Source organism: Ambystoma mexicanum, chromosome 12 (genome assembly GCF_040938575.1).
Source record: "Ambystoma mexicanum isolate Mex_15411 chromosome 12, UKY_AmexF1_1, whole genome shotgun sequence".
Classification (NCBI taxonomy): Eukaryota; Metazoa; Chordata; class Amphibia; order Caudata; family Ambystomatidae; genus Ambystoma; species Ambystoma mexicanum.
In genome coordinates, this window is record NC_090936.1 from 1,161,753,319 (window position 1) to 1,161,773,561 (window position 20,243).

General features: G+C 48.9%; 1 protein-coding gene across 1 annotated transcript in view; it reads right to left on the reverse strand.

Moving 5' to 3' along the window:
• Positions 1-10,545, reverse strand: part of LOC138514333 (adipocyte plasma membrane-associated protein-like) — a 176,002-nt gene extending 165,457 nt beyond the window's left edge. Inside the window, exon 1 of the mRNA XM_069629769.1 lies at positions 10,315-10,545. Within this exon, the coding sequence (XP_069485870.1) occupies positions 10,315-10,316 (2 nt within the window). The 5' untranslated portion in view covers positions 10,317-10,545. The remainder of the gene's footprint in view (positions 1-10,314) is intronic.
• Between the last annotated feature and the right edge of the window lie 9,698 nt (positions 10,546-20,243).

Sequence of the window (20,243 nt, forward strand, 5' to 3'; positions counted from 1 at the left end):
TGCCACCTCTAAAGGCTCCTCTTCTACTTGCAGGCATCGTCACGCTCCAGGATTCATCCTTATTTGTCAAACCAGAAAACAGTAATTTCATGTCCTGCTGCCGCCAATTGACTCCCTCACTAGAGGGACCATTTGTACTTGAGGATGCACGGAATGTGAGCTACAGACAGTCCCAAAAGATGGACTTTATTCTTGACCATTCTGCAGTCTCTGGTCAGACCAACATTTTTTTTTTTAATTAAAAATATAAAACTGTGCAGAAGACCAAAAATAAAAAAAAAAGCTTACAGACTTGACTCCTAGAAACGCCTTGTAGGAAATAGAAACAGGCTGTCATGGCAGCACTGTCATAGCCATCATCGTGAACAATTGTATTGTAGTCACTTATGTAGCGCCTTTTCTCATTTCTATGGCCTCAATGCGCTTTGTTGTAGGAACGCCCTCAGGGACCAAAGTCCAGGTATTGGAAGAGTTCTAAGAGGAGACCTAAGATGCGTGTGTGCATTTGGCTGAAATTTGGACTTGGGTAGGGTGGCTAGGCTCCTGTAAGCAGCCCAAGAGGTCATGTACGTAGGTGGGTGCGGAGGGTGGTCATGACAGAGCACTAGTGTAGGAGACTCAGTGTGTGACCAGCTAGTCTGAATTTGTCATGGCCGTAGCTCCATTCTAGAGTGCATGGATGGAAAGCCGTGCCTGTGGCAGATGTCCACCAAAGTGGTGCATTTATACACTCCTGATGAGAGCATACATGTTTTTGTCAAGGCCACTCCTGAGACTGTGCCGCTTCATCTGTCACATTCTTTGAATTGGTCCAAGCATCGGCCGGCATACCTGGGAGACTGTGACAGATGAGTAGTGTTATGATGCCGTTCTGTGATGCATGCATCGCAATGTTTTGTGTTTTGTTGTTCAGTTATGAAAATGGAGGAGTGTCATGTGGCAACCTGGGTGCTAATAGGCATTTATTTATTTGCAAAAAAACCATTGCAAGGAGCGCCCAACCCATTCTTTCAAAGAAATGCTAATCTAACATGGAAATGGAAGCAACGTTCCAATCATAGCCCCTCTTCCAGTTCCATGACAGCTGTCGGACTTGAGGAGTAGCGCCACGGCCGCCCAACCACTTCAGGAACGTGGGAGGATGGGTGGGGTGGGTTGGGGAGAAGAGAGGGGGGGCAAATAGTGGGGCAGGCGATGACAGGCCCGAGGTTGCTCAGAGCACGAGTTCATGCCGTGAGGTTCAGCCCTCAATATGAGCAACCCGATTGGCAGAGGCACCTGCCCCATTGCTAATAATGAGGCAACACCTGTACAATCCATCCCAACTCAAGAATTGCCTATTTATTTTGATTCATCACATAAAATCAATATCACAATTAATACTTCCAATAGTTACCACATGAACACAGAAACAGGTTACCAATGCTTGGATTCCCTAGTCAGGTATCTTCTCTCCTCCGATAGTTCTGGAAGCGCATCCAGCACACTCTCCTGGTCCCAGACCTCTACCTCTGCATTGTTATGCGTTAGCCATCGGCAGTCAACTGGCCCGCTATCATAAAGGTCAATTCTCATTTCTTGGTCTGTGCCTCTCGTGAGGGAATGTCCATTTCTGGGGGTGGGGATGTTCGCCATCCTCTGAAAAAAGCTGGAGTTCTGGGTGACGGTCCCGACGCCATCCGAGGCTGTCACCATGAATCCTTTGACATCAACGACTTGGAACGGTTGTGGCTCGTACGTGGGGGATAGCTTCCCTGTGGGATGTTGGGACTGTACTAAAACTCTCTCTCCCCCAGTGTCACTGGGTACTCCAGAAGGTGTCTTCTCCTGTTTTCTTGCTCAATTACCCTCTCCCTTTCTTCCCTCACCTCATAATGGTTGATGGTCTCAGATGATCTTTGCCCATTTTCCGAGATGAGTCTTTGAGGGCAGCGTTGGAAGAGGGCCTCTGCAGGGGCCACTCCAGCAGAGCAGTGTGAAGTTGTGCGGTATTCCAGTAAAAACTGAAACAAACCTCTGTGGCATATACCTTGCCCATGGGCGACGCAAAAGACAGTATCCGCATAAAGCGTTCCACTTCACCATTAGACCTTCATATGGCGCACTCCTCTCTCTTCCAGGAATTCACGGAACCCACCGCTATGAAACAGTGGCCCGTTGTCCGAGCACAGCGTGCTGTGAAATCCATGAGCAGCAAAGATCTTCTCCAATGCAGGGATCACATCTTGTAGGGCTGTCGATGGCACAAATTCGACTTGCGGGTATCAGGACCACTGGTCCACCACGACCAGAAAGGGAGTGTGCCTGTGAGTGGAGCCAAAATCCACGTGTACTGTTTCCCACAGTGCCTCGCTCCTGTCCATGCAATCGATGCGAGGCTCGGCATGTTTGGGGGGGCCGCCGCCTGCCACCATATGCATCCCATCATGAATTCTCAACCTTATCTTGTAGCGCCAGTAACCAAACCTTGAGGTGGAGTCGGGCATTGGTCTTTGCAACTCCCTGGTGGTCATGGTGAGCCAGTTGTATGACCCTGTGCACCATTGCAGTGGTGCCACTATTATGGAGCCTCGCAGCAGGAGTCCATCCTCTGTGAAGGTTAGTTCATGCTGCAAATGCCACAGATGCGTCAGGGTGGTTTTAGCTTCCTGGGTGCGCTTGTCGAGGTTCTCTTAATGTTTTTTCCACATGACTTGTGGCATGGCGTCTCGTAGTATGCCAAAACACTCATCACTCGAAGATATTCTCTTCAATTCCTCCACCTCCATTGAGTATGGGATGGCCCCAGCCATGGCAAGCCTCACAAACTGTTCATTTTCAAAGGCATCCTCATCCTGCACTGGTGACCTCCCAGAAGGGTGCCAGGATACGTAAATTGGTAGCGTTTCCTGTATCAGGTCTTTACACCAGAGTCTGACTATACTCCTGCAGCGACGGTAGACATTTTTCGATTCTGGCTTGGGGTTGCGCCGAACATAAGGGAAATAGCAGTGTGTGACCGGTCACTACCCGCACTGACCTGCCAAAAATGTGTGGTAGTGTTGACATCCCCACAATACTGTTGACACCTCCCTCTCAATTTGGGAGTAGGGCTGTTCCATGAAAATCAGGGTTTTGCTTGCATAAGCAATTTGTAGAGGAGGTCTATACCCCTCCACCCCCTCGTATATGACTGGCAGGTAAATATGGTAGTCAGGGACTATGCCCTGTGATAAACCAGAAAGTGTCTCACCCACTAGTCCACAGAAATCTGTCATCCAGGTAGCCAGGACATGGCCATTGCTTTTGGATCCAGTTCCTGGGGTGGACCAGTGCAGGAGGATCACCTGGGTTAGGGGTCTTCGGAGAGTGGGACACCGGACAGTGAGACGCGGTATCCCCTTCCTTTACCGCATCTTACCTGGTAGGATATTTAGGAACTTTACCTGCCCACTTATACAACACGAACACTTTATCACAGACAGACCACTCTAAGGGAAAACAGACTAACACCCGAGCCGTGTACCTGACATGTCGCAATACAATGGTCAGGCGAGGTAATGCAATTACTGATCATCACATACACCTGACTTCCATTACACTTCCTGATACGGATAGAAGGCGGAGCACGAGAGCACACTGAGCAAAGCAAACAAAACACACGAGGAAACAGTGGTTCAAAGATGGCAGTTTAACGATAGGAGAAAGACAGCAAAACAGAAGGGGTTACAAGAAGGAACGTTCCCTTGTGACCTTTTCAACAAGGAACAGTTACTTTCATGAGACATTGAGAGAAACTGAAAGACCAGGAAACCAGGCTGAAGGAACCTGCATTGTGTGTCTGGGCCCTCCCGCGTCAGTAATAATGGCAGGGAGAATATCCAGCCACCGTGGTACTGTCCTTAGCCCCAAGGACAAAGCTGCTTCAGTGAAAGCAACACAGCCGGTGAGCTGGGTAGACCGAACAAGACCAGTCTTGTTAAAGCCAAGGTTGCAAGCAGCAACATTGTATGGCGAGCACTGAAACAAACATTGTTAAAGCTTGTGTGATAAGAGACGCAAATGAAGTTAAACTACTGATAAGTGATTGAACTTTAAAGCAAACTACAATACCTTTGACAGAGTGGTCCGGCACCGCTTGGGTGCTCAATAGAAGGTCTATGTAAGGTAGCCAGCTAAAAAGGGAGAAAAGTAGATAAAGTTGGTCCGAGCCAGCAGAGGGAGATCAATTGAGAGAGAACGAATAAATGTGAATCGAAGTGGTCCTGCGACAGGTCAAGTCAAATCCTGCGCAGTTGAAAGTCTTCGATTTCGATGAAGTAGATAAATGTTTGGAAAAGTACATAGATTTGGTCCGAGCCCGACAGAGAGAGATCACGTGAAAGCTTTGTGTTAAAATGGGTCCAAGCCTGGCGGAGAGGGGCCAGGGGTGAGGCAAGAATCACCCAAGAAGTTGTACATGAGAATCCTGAGAAGAAAGGAACTTTCGAATGTTTGTTTGTCGCATCAGTCCCTCTGAAGAGACTTTGAATGGCAAAGAGACTTAGAAATAGATTGGCCCGATACTGAGATCTGAACTGCATCCTCATGCTAGAGAAGCCAGAGACCTTGCTAAGCTCAAGTGTGCCACCTTGTCCTGTGCTGAAAATGTGGGGAAGGGACACCAATGGCTTGAATATCCTGGTATATCCTTTCTTGAACACTTTTCTTTTTGCATAACATTGTTTCCCACACTATTCGTATTTAGAAGTAAGGATTGGCGATAGGTTTATTAGTATAGGCCCTTTTATTTTGACAGACTCGACTAGGACTGCGTTATTATTTGATGGTCGTAGCTTGCTCCCATCTTTAGATGGGCTTTTTTCAAACCCCATTGAAGTTCAATAAACACTCTTGAACTGTGGTCACTTGTGTCTGTCTTGCTCTTTGATATCATGCCTTCCTTACAGACCCCTCCTTCCCTGTCCAACATTGTAAAAATCAGGATTATTGTCCGTTTAGGTAGTTAAACTGCATTTATTCAATGCATCATAAATATACAAGTATGTGTAAATTATACACAAACTTTAAACACAGAATATAGATTTCTGATGTATAGGTTAGCAAACGATAGCCATTGCATTACAAGATTGTTGTAAGCCCCCAACGCTCAGGGAAATGTACAAGTGCTGAGAACACAGAAATGAAGTGTGTGCAGAAATGGGAGTGTATTTGAACAGAAGCCAGTATGAGGTGATTTAGCATTAAATGAAAGATTATACCGTATTTCCACAGTGCTGTTTTGCAAGTGAATCTGACACACAGTCAAAAGTAGATACGCAGGGTCGAGATGACCGTAAACAAAATGTGTTAGGAAGTCTGGAACATGTGTGGCATTCTTAGAAACTTGTTTTGGTCAGTGTAAAAATTACAACATATATTACATGGTCAAGCGAAATATGGGAAAGTACCTAGTCTTGCTAATTTGTATAAGAAGTTGTGTCATCCAGAAAAATTAGGAAATAGCAAGTCATCCTAATCAGGAAATGTTTTTATCCAATAGGGACACCAGTAGTACTTTAACCTTTTAGTAAGGTGGCCAATTAAAATGTGTTGAAATATAAAAGTCCACATTAGTATAAATTGTTGCACAATCTCTGTTTGCCATGGTATGAAAACCCATGATGTATGTATTACAGTGAGAGATGTTCCTTTTTTGACCGTGAAGAGGAGTGACTAAATTAATTAAATCCCAGAGCATGCTGATGTCTCCCTTCCACACACAAGCAGCATGTGCTGACCGGATGGCTGGCTGCAAGAAAATTATGTCTGAGAATGAACCTTTTAACAAATGATCTGGACATCACCCCCACTGGATAATTTGAGTGAGGACTGCCCCCCGGCTGAAAGGTTTGGTGTCTACCACCAGTTCAGTCTCGAGACAGGGGTCAGCGAATGCCAACGTACATTCCTCTGACATGGCTTCCTTAATGTCGTAAACACCCGCTGTTCTAGTGGCGTCCATTGCCATGCCGTTTCGATATTGACATCGGGTCTTTAAAGAAACAGCCACAGTAGGTGACCATCTTAAGGAAGCTTCTCACCTTGGACACAGACTCTGGGGCCTTGGCCATACGAATGTCCTGGACTTTAGCAGGGTCCGCGGAAAACACTTCTCTCCTGAAAAATGAATCTGAAGAATTTAATACTCCTCTTTAGACACTCGCACTTTTTCTTGTGCAATGTTAGTCGAAGAGCGCATATGCGTTCTAGCACCATGTTCAGGCACTCCAGATATTCAGACTCTGATCGGGGGAAACAAGAATATCGTCACTGAAATTTAGTGCTTGGGCACCACAAATAGTGTTCTGAAAAACCTCTGTGGGCGAGGATATACCAAAGTTGATTGTCTTGTATCTAAAGAGATCTTTGTAGGTCTAAAAAGTGGTGATGCATCTCGACTCCAGGTGCAAGACTAGCTGATGGTAGCCAGCTCAAAAGTCTAACTTGAAAAAGAACGTGACTCCCTGCAGGTCAGTGAAGTGATGTCGTCGTCAATGGTGGGCATAATGTAATGCTCCCTTTTAAAAACCTTGTTTGGAAGGGGCATGTCCACACATGTTCTAATGGAATGCGGCTGCTTGGACTTTCGTGCGATCACAATGAGTGAAACCCAAGGGGTGGGCCTCTCCACCTGCTCAGTAATGTCTAGGTAAACTAACTTTTGGAGGTCCTGTTCCACTTGTTCTCCCAGGTGAAATGGCACTCACTGGTGTTTCAATGCTACAGGCTGAACTTTTTTATCAATGTGGAGTCTTACTGGGTCACCTACCATCAGTCCGATGTCTATGAAAACATCACCGAATCTCCCAACCTGTATTTGTATATCTTCCACAAATACACTGTAGGCAAAGTGTACTCGTTTGAGTGCTTACGTGGCGGCACAATCGGGCAGAGTCTGGTTTCTGATTCGGGATACGAAAAATCATGCTTTTATGGTTACCCAGTCATATCGGATGGGAGCCACAAAGACACCCTCCAGGGGCAGTGCGGTCTTGCCTCCAAGCGTGGATATGTGTACACCTGTCTTTTTCAGTGGTGGGGGAGGTTGTAATGCTCGACAGTGGGTGTACCTCATAACATTAACAGAAGCACCAGTGTCAATGAGCACGGGAAAGTCCTTGTCCAGTATTGTCACCGCACACTTGGGCTGGCGTTTCCTTCTCCCACTGACAGTCAGAACAGACAAAATGAAAAAACACATCCTCTCGTCTTCATCTTCACCTCTTATGGAGTGTCTTCCACTGCCGCAACTTGAGAAGTGTTGCATTGAAACAGCATCCTTGGATGTGCTCTCCCTCTCGAATGGGTTGCGGGGGCCTGTGCTCTGCATAAGCGGACAAAAATGGTTCTGGATAGCACATCTGCTGCAGGTGTGTCCTTTAGCTGGGAATTCGCTAAGTTTTGTAATGAAATGTATGCAAAGCAATTAATAAATTGGATGTTGGGAAGCGATGTTCCACTGGTGTGACCTCACAGCCGGGAAATATGGATCTATTTCTGCCTCTTTGGCGATGTCAAGAGTGAAGGAGTGCAGCCTAAAGAGGCGGGTCGTGAATGGGAGGGGTGGGCAGTACATCAGGTATTTTGTTTTTACCCAGGTTGTCTATACGTTCATCCTGCCTTCCTTTATGCCTATCTGCAGTGGGGGTCCAAAGAAACAGCACATGGTTGGGAGAAAGGAACGCAGTGGGGCAATACCAAACAAACTGTAGACGGGCACTTAACAATGGGGTTCATTACGCACCGGGTGCCACTGTAGATGGGCACCAATCAGCAATGGGGTTAATTTCCCTCTGGGTTCCTCTGTAGATGGGAACCCATCGACAATGGGGTTAATTATCCTCTGGGTTCCTCTGTAGATGGGAACCTATCAGCAATAGGGTTAATTTCCCTGTTTCCCTATGGGTTCCTCTGTAGACGGGAACCTATCAGCAATGGGCTTATTTTCCCTCCGGATTCCTCTGTAAATGGGAACCCATCAACAGTGGGATTCATTTCCCTCTGGGTTCCTCTGTAGATGGGAACCTATCAGCAATAGGGTTCATTTCCCTCTGGGTTCCTCTGTAGATGGGGAACCTATCAACAAAGGGGTTCATTTCCCTTCGGATTCCTCTGTAAATAGGAACTCATCAGCAATGGGGTTAATTTCCCTCTGGGTTCCTCTGTAGATGGGGAACCCATCAGCAATGGGGCTCATTTCCCTCTGGGTTCCTCTGTAGATGGGAACCTATCAGCAATGGGCTTAATTTCCCTCCGGATTCCTCTGTAAATGGGAACCCATCAACAGTGGGATTCATTTCCCTCTGGGTTCCTCTGTAGATGGGAACCTATCAGCAATAGGGTTCATTTCCCTCCGGGTTCCTCTGTAGACCGGGTTCCTCTGTAGACAGGAACCTATCAGCAATAGGGTTCATTTCCCTCCGGGTTCCTCTGTAGATGGGGAACCTATCAACAAAGGGGTTCATTTCCCTTCGGATTCCTCTGTAAATAGGAACTCATCAGCAATGAGGTTAATTTCCCTCTGGGTTCCTCTGTAGATGGGGAACCCATCAGCAATGGGGCTCATTTCCCTCTGGGTTCCTCTGTAGATGGGAACCCCTCAACAATGTGATTCATTTCCCTCTGGGTTCCTCTGTTGATGGGAACCCATCAGCAATGGGGTTCATTTCGCTCTGAATTCCTCGCTAGATGGAAACCCATCAACAATGGGGTTCATTCCCCTCCGGATTCCTCTGTAGACGAGAACCAATCAACAATCAGGTTCATTACACACCGGGTTCCACTAAAGATGGGCACCTATCCACAATGGGGTTCATGTCACACCGGGTGCCACTGTAGACAGGAACCCATCAAAAAGGAGGTTCATTTTGCACTGGGTTCCTCCGTAGACTGGCACCCATCAACAATGAAGTTCATTTTCCTCCGGGCTCCTCTGTAGATGGGGAACCTATCAACAATGGGATTCTTTTCCCTCTGGGTTCCACTAAAGATGGGCACCAATCCACAAAGGGGTTCATGTCACACCGGGTGCCACTGTAGACAGGAACCCATCAACAAGGAGGTTCATTTTGCACTGGGTTCCTCCGTAGACTGGCACCCATCAACAATGGGGTTCATTTCCCTCTGGGTTCCTCTGTAGATGGGGAACCTATCAACAATGGGATTCTTTTCCCTCTGGGTTCCACTAAAGATGGGCACCAATCCACAATGGGGTTCATGTCACACCGGGTGCCACTGTAGACAGGAACCCATCAAAAAGGAGGTTAATTTTGCACTGGGTTCCTCCATAGACTGGCACCCATCAACAATGGGCTTAATTTCCCTCCGGGTTCCTCTGTAGATGGGGAACCTATCACTAATGGGGTTAATTTCCCTCTGGGTTCCTCTGTAGATGGGAACCTATCAACAATGGGGTTCATTTCACACGGGGTGCCACTGTAGACAGGAACCCATCAACAAGGAGGTTCATTTTGCACTGGGTTCCTCCGTAGACTGGCACCCATCAACAATGGGGTTCATTTCCCTCCAGGTTCCTCTGTAGATGGGGAACCTATCACTAATGGGGTTAATTTCCCTCCGGGTTCCTCTGTAGATGGGGAACCTATCAACAATGGGATTCATTTCCCTCTGGGTTCTTCTGTAGATAGGGAACCTATCAGCAATGGGGTTAATTTCACTCTGGGTTCTACTGGAGACGGGCACCTATCAACAAAGGGGGTCAGCGGGGGAACACCTGCACTTTACCCCTACTCATCCGGGCATTGTGTCAAATTTGGCCTCTTCCTTCAGAAATTGGACGCACCTTTAAAACACCCGAGGCGGTAAGAGGATTGCCCAAAAGAAATCGAGTTGCACACATTTATAAACGTGTTTGTGTAGCAAGAAAAATGCCCTCAACCAGGCAGACAAGCAGCATTTCTTTCAGGCAAAAAGCAACAAGCACTTCAAAGACTATCATTAGCGAAGTTTCTAGAAAACACGACAGCAAGCGAAAAAGAAAGGGCAGACACACAACCTCATTTCCAAGGGACTATCACACTTTTTTGAAGGGGGAGGGGTGTGAATTTCACACTTTTTTGCCCTGGTTTTAAATTTTAGTTCCTCGCCCCATGCAATTAAACGTTCATTCTCTCAGAACGTGCCCCTTTGACTCAACGTGTTCATGAAGAAAGCTTCGAATCGAAGAACGCGCAAGACTAACTCCCCGCGAGTCATTTGACCATATACATATTCTAAATTAATAAAAAGGCAGACGCATGGGATAAAAGAAGCGGTGCAACGGGGAAGGCTTACATCTCTTTCCTCTGTGGTCTCCGGGTTTTCCGGTGATTTTGAAGAGCAGATCCAGCAGGGCTCGCCTCAGAAAGCAGAGTTTGTGTATGAGGCGGGGGGAGGCACTCCCGACACCGCTTGGAAGTGGCCCCGAAGCACACACACGAGGTCAGCAGCCTCTGTGAGACTGAGGCACTTGGAAAGCCGCGTCTTTGGAGGGAAGCCTGTGGTTGCACAAACTGGGCAAGGCTGGGGTTTCAGGGGCGGGGCCTCGCCAGGGTTCACCCAAAGGGCAGGGCTCTGAAAACTGGTTGGCAACAGCTGTGTTGGGGGGCGCCCCTCCACCGCCCGCCTGGGCTAGGCTGCAGGTGCTGGGGTGCCAGCAGCCAGGACTGGTGGCTGCAGAGCACGCACTTATTCTTTCGCTGTTATTATATGCCAGGAGTCCCAGGGTACGAGTTATGGCAGCCCAAACGCACAGTGGGTTGAGCGCCTGCTACGGAGACTTGCCTGTGACCTGGAGTTTTTAAAATCTAATCTGAGTGGCATAGCCAAGGTTCGTGAGCCGCTTTCCAAGTTCACGTGGGACCTGCACACATTAGAAGGTTGGAACGGTGCAGTCGATGCATTGGCCAATCCTAGTTTTCTAAATTGAAACGTCCCTCTGTCACGTGACACTTTACCCCATTCGGGCATGCCCAGTCAACGGCACTTTGCATTGTGGTACTTGAAGTTCCCTTTACCCAATTTTAAGTATTGGCCTACACATCCCAGCTCGCTGTTTGCTGCTAGCTAAAAAGACCGGACTGGCCGTCGGTGTGGCATGGCCTGGAGGCACTTGGTAGCTATGGCTATCAATGGCTATCAATTCTCTTTGTTGTTCTGCATTTTTGCACTGTTGTAACCAGGGCGCCGATGGTTTGGTGCGCTTTATGAATGTTAAAATAAATAAATGGCTGTGGGTGAATAACGTCTATTATTTAATGGAAATACATCTGTTTGCCATATGCACTCAGTGGTCGAAGTGTACGAAAAGAAGTAGTGGAATTATGTTCCCTACTGGCCCGCACCGCTCCCCACAAACCCCATTGTTGCGCCCCCTCCCCCGCAAAATACAAACCCCAAAACACATGCACCTGCTGTTTAAGGGCATGTCCAGTGCACCGCACTGAAAGTGCAAGCTTCAACTTCTTCCTACACTTTTATTTTAAAACGAAACCATGCCGGAACGGTTTCTTTTTAAAATAAAAGTATAGGAAAGGTAAAACTTATTTAAAATAAGTAGAGGAGCACCGCTCCCGCCCACTTCAACCTCTGTATGCACTACATACAAGGAGTTGTTCCTTTTACATGTGTGTTTTTACATTAATAATTTCATGATGAGACAAAAGAGCTCTTGTGCTTTACTTATTATGATGCTTTGGTAATGTTGGGGAAAGCGTCCGAAAAAATACAGGAAGTACAGGGAACAGCATTGTACAAGAACACACAGCGCATCAGTTATAGTCAAGGGTATCAGTGTCCGCGATTCCAGCCCAGTTTCCCTGTCTGACATGTGTCCCAGGTTCTTGGTAATATTTACCAATTGTCCCCGATTTTTGGGACAGTGCCACCCATTGGCCCTGGGCAAGAGTCAAAGAGTGGGTCACGTGTTTAACCTCTAGTGCCAGCCTATATTAACCACCACCACCCCACCCCCCAAGGTGGAGGTCACCGTCTTTGGTGACCGTTCTAATCGGTGGTACTCTCAATTCTGGCCCTTTTCTCTTGGCGCATGTCCTCCAGGTCTCCATGTAGTGAAACACCTTGGTTTCAAATTGGGTGCTCTCTTGTCTCCCTCAGTTGGGTCTTGTCCCATCTTCCTGTTGGTATTATCGTCACTATTGCCAACAGATTGGTCGTCTTCTTGACCACCTATATTTCTGCTTCTGTGTTGCTTCTGCAATTCCATCTATGGAGAATGGCTCCCAGTGGCAACGACTCCAAATTCCTCAGAGTTCTGCTGCCCCTCTCGCTTTTGGCCCCTGGCACTCTACCCCGATCAACTCTCTCATTGAGCTGCAATGGTGGATTATGAAACAGGAAAGGCAGTTCAGAACGGATATGGGGTGGTTGACCGAAAACAACTGGGTTGGTTGACCGAAAACATTTGACCTACTGCCGATTTGACCACATTTATTTGATCACATTTTTTGGGACCTCCTGCGGGGGACACCCCCTGCACCCCCACTTTCCCCCACCTCAGCCTATTCCCTTACCCAACATCGATTTTATATCGTTTGACCTAACAAATTCGACCAAAAAATCTGGTCAAATCGGAGTAGGTCAAATTGGACAATACCGTTCAGAACTATGTGCACTAAATGGATCGGATCAAAGTTTACTCCCAGATGTTAAGTCTCACCACCTCTCCAAACGCGGTGCCAAGGAACCACACTGTGGTTGGTGTACGTGTGCTTTATAGGAGGAAATAGAAGAGAATGGAATGTGGTAGAATTAAAGGACTTCTCAACATTGGGCATAGCAGTTTGAAGAGGGATACAGTTTCAGCTGGCTAGAATTTCACCTCAGCTACCAGAAAGCCACATTTTAAGAGTTGCAGGGTCAGGAAGTCCTGCCCCTCATTGTCCCAGATAATGGCTTTACCCCAACCTCTGTCTCCAAGGCCTCTCTCTACCTTCTAATCCTGTACTTTCAACACAAGCCTTAAGCATGTACGTTCCACCAATCCTGTTTTCACGTTATGCAACCACTAACCACACTGCTGAGCTTTCCTCTTGTGTGGGAAGTGACATTGCAGACGGAAATCATATACGCAAAATTGGCAAAGTTCAAATATTTGGTTTCAAATGCACTTCACCCGTTTCAGCATAAAATATGCCCGCTCTATGTGCAGCTCTGAAAAACGAGCATTGCTATTGTGAAAAAAGCCCCCTTGTCTGTGGGCCGGGCACAGCCTCATTGTGACCCTTGTTCCCACCCCCCTGTCCCCTCCGCGCCTGCTATGAGGACCCCAAGAGTCATTGGTGTCAGGAGGAACCAAAGGAAAGAAAACCCCAGAAGGAAGAGAGCTGAAAGTGCCCGCTAGGCAGACCCAAACCTGCACTGCTGGATAAACCTTGTTCCTTTTAAGGAAACAAAGTTGTAACATTGTGAGAGCAGTGACAATGAGACAGTTACTTTTCTCCCTGGCCATACTACCAAAGGAATTATTTGATACAGTTTGAGGGTTTTACACGGTCCACAGGATCCCAATGAATACAGCACCCACATGACCCTGAGCACATGGTACAATCAGGAGACAACCCTATTACACAGGGGCAAGTCATGTACCCGAGCACTTCTCCAGGGGGAAGAGAAAACAGGCTTTTAAAAGGGAGCCAGTCTAGCGGCAGAGCCTAGTGCGTCTCTGCCAGACCTTAGGAGTCCTTGTGTACAGGTGCGTAATAAATGACATATATCACTGGAGGAGAGCAGCAGACCGTGGGAGGTCAGGCAGTTGGGCTGCAACGTAGGCGGCTAGAGCTAGACTATCGTGGGTGAGAGAGAATGAGAGATTCTGGAGGACTAAGTTAGACCAGGGGAGTTCATACAGGTGATTGGAGGAATGAGACGGCAATGGTACATCAGGGAACAAGGAGGCCAGCATTGGTTTAGGTAGGAGGGAGAAGTCAACCAGGAAGAGCACGAAATGGGAGGTGGACAGAAGTTTACAGTAGGGCCATGCTGCTCCACCAAACCCCACCAGGGCCTCCCAAGCAAGTGTGCAAGCATTAATCTTGATCCCTACCTAGGGGGGCGTGGCTAAGAAGCCATGTAGAAGGACGTGTCCTGCTAGAGCTCGTAGCGATCCGACTATAATCCTGTGATTTTGTGCCGTAATACTGGACCATCTGGCCCGCAGAGCAGAGGTCTAAGGAGGGGAAGCAGCGGAGCACACATTGGTGAAACCGGACGCGGACCGCCGGCTTGAAGGAGACAGCTGTAGCCTCGAATGAGGTGCAGGCGCCCGCGGCACACACAAAAGGAAAATGGCCGCCGCTTGATGTGCCACAGAACAAAGAGAAATTCGGGCCGCAGAGAGTACTGGGCGTGGAGTCAGTGATTAAATTGGAGGACCCATAGCGCCGGCGTGTGCTGGCAGGAGCCCAGCGAAGACCGCCGGCTGCAGGGGGTGCCCTGTGAAAATAAGGAAGAAGCTGGGCCCGCTCAGAGTATTACATTTCCTCCGTTCGCGGGCTCCGGCACGAGCGCACATCAGAAGGTGCGCATGTAGCTGGAAATTGAGCGGCGCTGCTACAATTGTAACTAGGTGGATCCAGCGAGTTGCACGGGTGCCGCACAACAAAGGAATCCGGGCTGGAGCGGGTGCAGGGAGCGGGGCATGTGAGGAGGGCTTGGGGTCCCGCCCGAGGCCCGCAGCAAGCCTGGACATGCAATCATTAAATCGGAAGACCCATAGTGCTGGCATGTGCTGGCAAGACCGGAGCAAAGACTGCCTGCTGCAGGACACTACCTGCGAAAATCAGAAAGAAGCCGGGCCCGCTCGGACGGTTACATTTCTCCGTTCACGGGCTCCGGCACGAGCGCACATCTGAAGGTGCACGATTGGCAGGGAATTGGGCAGATGCAGCTACAACTGTAGGAAGGCAGATTCAGTGAGGCGTGTGGGCACAGACATTTGTTGCCTTGCACGCAGATGCCTACAGAAGTGGAATGTCACGACCGATGAACGCCTGGAGGCAGAGGTGAGCGCACACGCCCAAGACCCGCACCTAAAAGCAGGAACTGCAGCAAACACACGAAGACAGGTTCAGCCCTGCAGGCATGCTTGGATCAGTACTGGTCGAGTGCTGGACATGGAGCCAACAGTGATGTGCTTGCAAGAAACAGATTGTCGTAGTGGATATCGGAATGCTGCAGATGGGGGGCCCCCCATGCATAAGGGCTGCACAATGGGATCACAGAGGCAAAGGGAGGCAGACACCCCCTAGCCCTTGCATGAGGTAAAGTGAGAAGCACGGGGGGGAGTCATCTTGCTGAGAGGTCTGCAATCACCTGGCAGGGCTCACGGCGGACATACACCGGCCGGTGCTTGTATTTGGAAGACCCATGAGAACTGGTGTGTGGGCCCACGGAGTCTGATCTGCAGAGGCAGGTGCTCACTGCTCGTGCGGATTGAAGCGCCTAAAGACAACTACGTGGGAGGACACAGCCCACTCGGGGAGCATATCTAGCAGTTCGGGGGCTCCATTGGCTCAGCCCACCCAGGCCCAAGCACCAAAGTCAGCACCAAGATGACTAATAAACTGCCCAGAATGAAAAGCAAACAACCTACGCTCGACGAATACGCCAAGACACCACCAGGAGCAGAAGGGGCTAGAAGCAAAGACACATCCCCCACTGGAGGCATGGACACCACGGGGAGAGATCAGAAGATCCTTGCCGCGATTGCTGACCTAAAAGTGGCTTGGGAAACCAAACTAGGACTGGCCATGAACAAACTGAAGGCAGCACTAGAGCTCAAGGTTGGGGCAGTACAAGAGGAGGTGACTCTCGTCCGGCAGGACGTTAGAGCACTGGCAGAACGCACAGGGGACCTAGAAAAAGAGGTGGCCCCGAATACGGTGGCGTGCACCACCCACAAATCTGAACTTCATGCTCTAGTACAACGTGTGGGCAATTTGGAAAGTAGGGCAGAGGAGGCAGAAGGACACGCCCGAAGGAATAACATACATATAGTGGGATTGCCTGAAGGTACAGAGGGACCCAACCCTACGGAGTACATAGAGTCAATGCTGCTGCAGGAGATAACCGGAGGTGTGTTGCCCAGTGGTTTGTAGTGGAAAGGGCGCACAGAGCCTTGATGAGGAAGCCACCGTCGGGTAAACCCCCCCAGGCCGGTGATAACTAAGATTCTGAATTATCGTGATCGGGAGAAGATCCTTGAGCATTTCCGAAAGGGTGGAACGATACGAAGGGCGTCAGCGAATATAACTGCATACCCAGACTACACCCTGCAGGTGCAACGCCGACGCATGAACTTTGGGACTGTGAAAAAGAGGCTGCGTGAAGCAGGCTACAAATACTTGCTGATCTACCCGGCAAAATTGAAAGTGTTCCACAAGAACAGAACATTATTTTTTGAAACTCCAGAGGACGCCATGGAATGGCTGGACTCGCTGAGCTGCCCCCAAGAAACGGGCATCCAGAAGGAAGACGGTGCAGATAAGTAATAAGCTACTGTGGTACCTAGGATGCTGCAGATCACGACATTGGGACTTGAATATAGTACAGGATAAGGCTGCAGAAGGCATGGCACTAGGGTTACATATACGGGTATGATCGTTTATGCACGGGGAACTTAGCGTACGAGCCGAACGGAAGTAGTCCTCATACCTCCACAGTGAAGAGATTAGTTGGGTCACTGGTAGATCGGTGACACCCTGTCGGGACCCTGCCCTCGGCATCCCGAGGCAGGTCCAAAAGCGGGGGAGTCTGAGATCCAGGGATGGAGCTGGGCACTTGTTGGGCTGGGTTGGGGAAAGGGAAGGGGGCGGGAAGGGGTTGTGTGCAGTGCTTTATAGGTGTGTTACGGGGAGGGGGGTTAGTTAGGGAGTTTTTGTTAGAAATGGGAGGGGAACGAGCCAAATCTTGTGTCAAATCAGGTGGGGGGGGGGAAACTGTGGGGGGAGGCTGGATGTCCCACAGATGGCATCAGGTAGCCTGAGAGTGGTCACCTGGAACGTGAGGGGCCTCAACAATTACTTGAAGCGTAATAAAGAAATGATGTATCTAAGAAGGATGAGGATTGACATAACAATGCTACAGGAGACCCACCTTACTGTCATGAGCACTGTTTCCAAGGAGTCAGGACAAGCCCAACATCCCCGGAAGCAGGCTCACAACCCCCGCCCCTGGTCCCAACCGACCCCTATCGGGGCCCTCTGGACCAGAGGTGCCGGGCTCATACTTTGGATAAAGGTGCTTGGGTGGACTTACCTGTAGCAGACCATGCTGCATGCTCACCTTCACAAGTCCTGGCAAAATGAAGCCCCAGCCTTCTGCTGGGTGGGACTATTTTTCCAAATCTGGAACTACTTTCTTACCTGGGAGGGGCTGGCATCACTCCTTGACTCTGGAACACAGGAACTCTTTTTCTCTTGGGCGAGGCTGAGGAGGAAGACACCTAATCACCTCAACACTATTTAAACCACACCCGATTGGAAGAATGTGCTTCGCGTTATTCTGCATCTGCAGCAGGACGCTCACCGAGTCAGCTCCAGTCTTCTAGTGATATCTTCTGCTCCAGCCTGTGAAAACAAGTCAGATCTTCACTTACCATCCAGGGATCCAGTCTCCGGCTGCACCTGCAAGCAAAGGAACATCAGGTTAGCAAAAGGCAACGCTTTAGCATCCGCGCTTACTTACCTGAAACCACGGCATTTTCCGAATCCCGCGGCCTTTACCTGCAAGACAAAGAACTCCGTTCAACGTTTTAGCAGCCGCGCTTACTTACCTGAACCCACGGCATCTTCCGAATCCCGCGGCCTCTACCTGCAAGACAAAGAACTCCGGTTAGTGCAAAAAGGGGGAAATTGGACGCAATTATATTTTCACTTACCAGAGCTGTGCGCTCCTCGCCATCTCCTTTTCTGCTGCATCTCCGCACCTGCAAATCAAGAAAAAGACATTAAGAGGTGCGAATAAACCTGTCAGCAAGCATATTACTTACGTGCTCCTCCACGTGCACGGACCTTCATACTTACGTGCATCCGTATGCTCAGCATATAGCATTTCGGAACCTAAGAAACAAAGGCAAAGACTTCATTAAAAAGGTGCTCTCGAACTTTACAAACGGACCAGCATCCGCTCGTGCAGAAAACGACGGCATCGCTTCTTCAGCAGCTTTAAACCCTCTGAGGCTACAAGAGACTTAAAGCAATCCCAGTGAAGTAACTGGATTCCAGCGCCCCAGCATCAGTCGCAGGATGGAGAGCCCAGCATTTACATATCTAAGGTGAGAGCTCATTCAGACTTTGGGCGGCCTCAGGGAAAAAACGAATAAGGAGGAGAAGCCCAACCAACCACCAGCCATTAATCCCTTTTTCTTCCGCCTGCAGACACCTTACTCTACAAGTCAGACATTCCATAAGAGGAGGTCCGGTCCAGAGAACCATCAGAGTCCTGCGCTTCTCAATTGAAGACACGGTAACTGTCCAGCCAGGATCTGCGCCTCCGTGGGAACCAGGTGAGCGTTACAGAATGCGAAGCCATCCAATAACTTCCTACCCAGGCGCAATGGAAACCTCAGACACTGACCAACTAGCCCAGCTATTAGGGGAATTAAGAGCAGAGGTACATGCAGCCCGCCAGGAAACAAATGCCCTGAGGAGAGAATTGATTGTATCAAAAGAACGAACTGATGATCTTGCCAGACAGTTGTTACAAACACAAGCGGGGCAAACCCCTTTGCCTACGGGAGGGAGCTACATTCCTGCAGCCTCGGCCAGTCCGGTACAAATCAACCTACCCGGAAATGTGCCTTTGGCTCCACCCGAACGCTTCTCCGGTGATCCTAAAAGGTTTGCGGTTTTCATCAACCAGTGCCGATTGCACTTTCTGTGTAGACCAGCTGCTTTTCCGACGGACCAGACTAAGGTAGCCTTTGTGCTTTCATATCTTAGCGGCAGTGCTGCTGATTGGTCGGTTCCTCTAGTTGCACAGGATGATCCGTTTCTTCACGATTTCCAAGCATTCCAGACCAGCATGGAAAGACTGTTTGCAAGACATTCCCAGGGCCAGGCCTTGGATAACGAACTCCTTTCCTTACGGCAAGGCAATCAGGATCTCCTGGCTTATATTGCGTCATTTAATAGGCTAGTAGTTGAAACCAGATGGCCCGAGGACAAGAGGATCACGCTGTTCCACAGAGGTCTGCGGGGAGAACTCAAAGATGTTCTAGCTCAGGTAGTAAATCCTCCTCAGGATTGTTCTGAATACATCGATTTAGTCGTCCAATTGGATCACAGATTGCAAAACAGGAAGGCAGACCGCTCCAGGTTCGAAACTCAAGTGTTCTCCAAACCACAGAATTCCACCAAGGGAGCTGAAGCCGTAGAACCTATGCAAATAGGGGTCATGAAGGGCCCTTTAACCCAGAAAGAACGCGACAGGAGAAGACAGTTGCAGTTATGCCTCTATTGTGGAAATTCAGGACATTTCCTTCGAGAATGCCCAGTGAAACCTTCAAAGAAGACAGTGGGAGCTTCTGATAAAAATACCGAAAGGCCGGAGCCGGGAAACGACCTCGCCCGACAAGTGTAGAGGTCCGCTTGCCGAGCGTTAAAACCAGTCCTTTGACCTCGCATTTCATAGTTTCAATGGTCCTCATGAATCCAGAGCAACCGGATCGTTTGCATGCTATTAAAGCATACATTGATAGCGGAGCAATTGGTAATTATGTAGACCACGAAATGGCTTCCAGGATGAACCTACCCCTCTGTCCTAAGGCAATTAAAGACATTATTACCACAGTGGATGGTACGGAAATAGCTTCTGGACCAGTGACCCATACCACCACGGAAGTGGCGTTATTAAGTCAAGATGGACATTGTAAGGTGATCATGTTCGATGTGATCAAGGCTCCTCAATTCCAAGTAATATTGGGGATTCCCTGGTTGGAGAAACACAATCCTCAAATTGATTGGCGAGCAAAGACAATACGGTTTCCAGAGTGTGCCCCCACTTGTTATCCTCGACCCAGTATTGGACTAGCAGCGACAACATCCGAAAGTCCGCAACTGCCTATAGAGTATCAGGAATTCCAAGACGTTTTTCAGAAGGAGCAGGCGAATACTCTACCTCCCCACAGGTCGTACGACTGTCAAATAGACCCGATACCCGGATCCATTCCCCCCTGTAGTAGAATTTATGCCCTTACCGAGCCT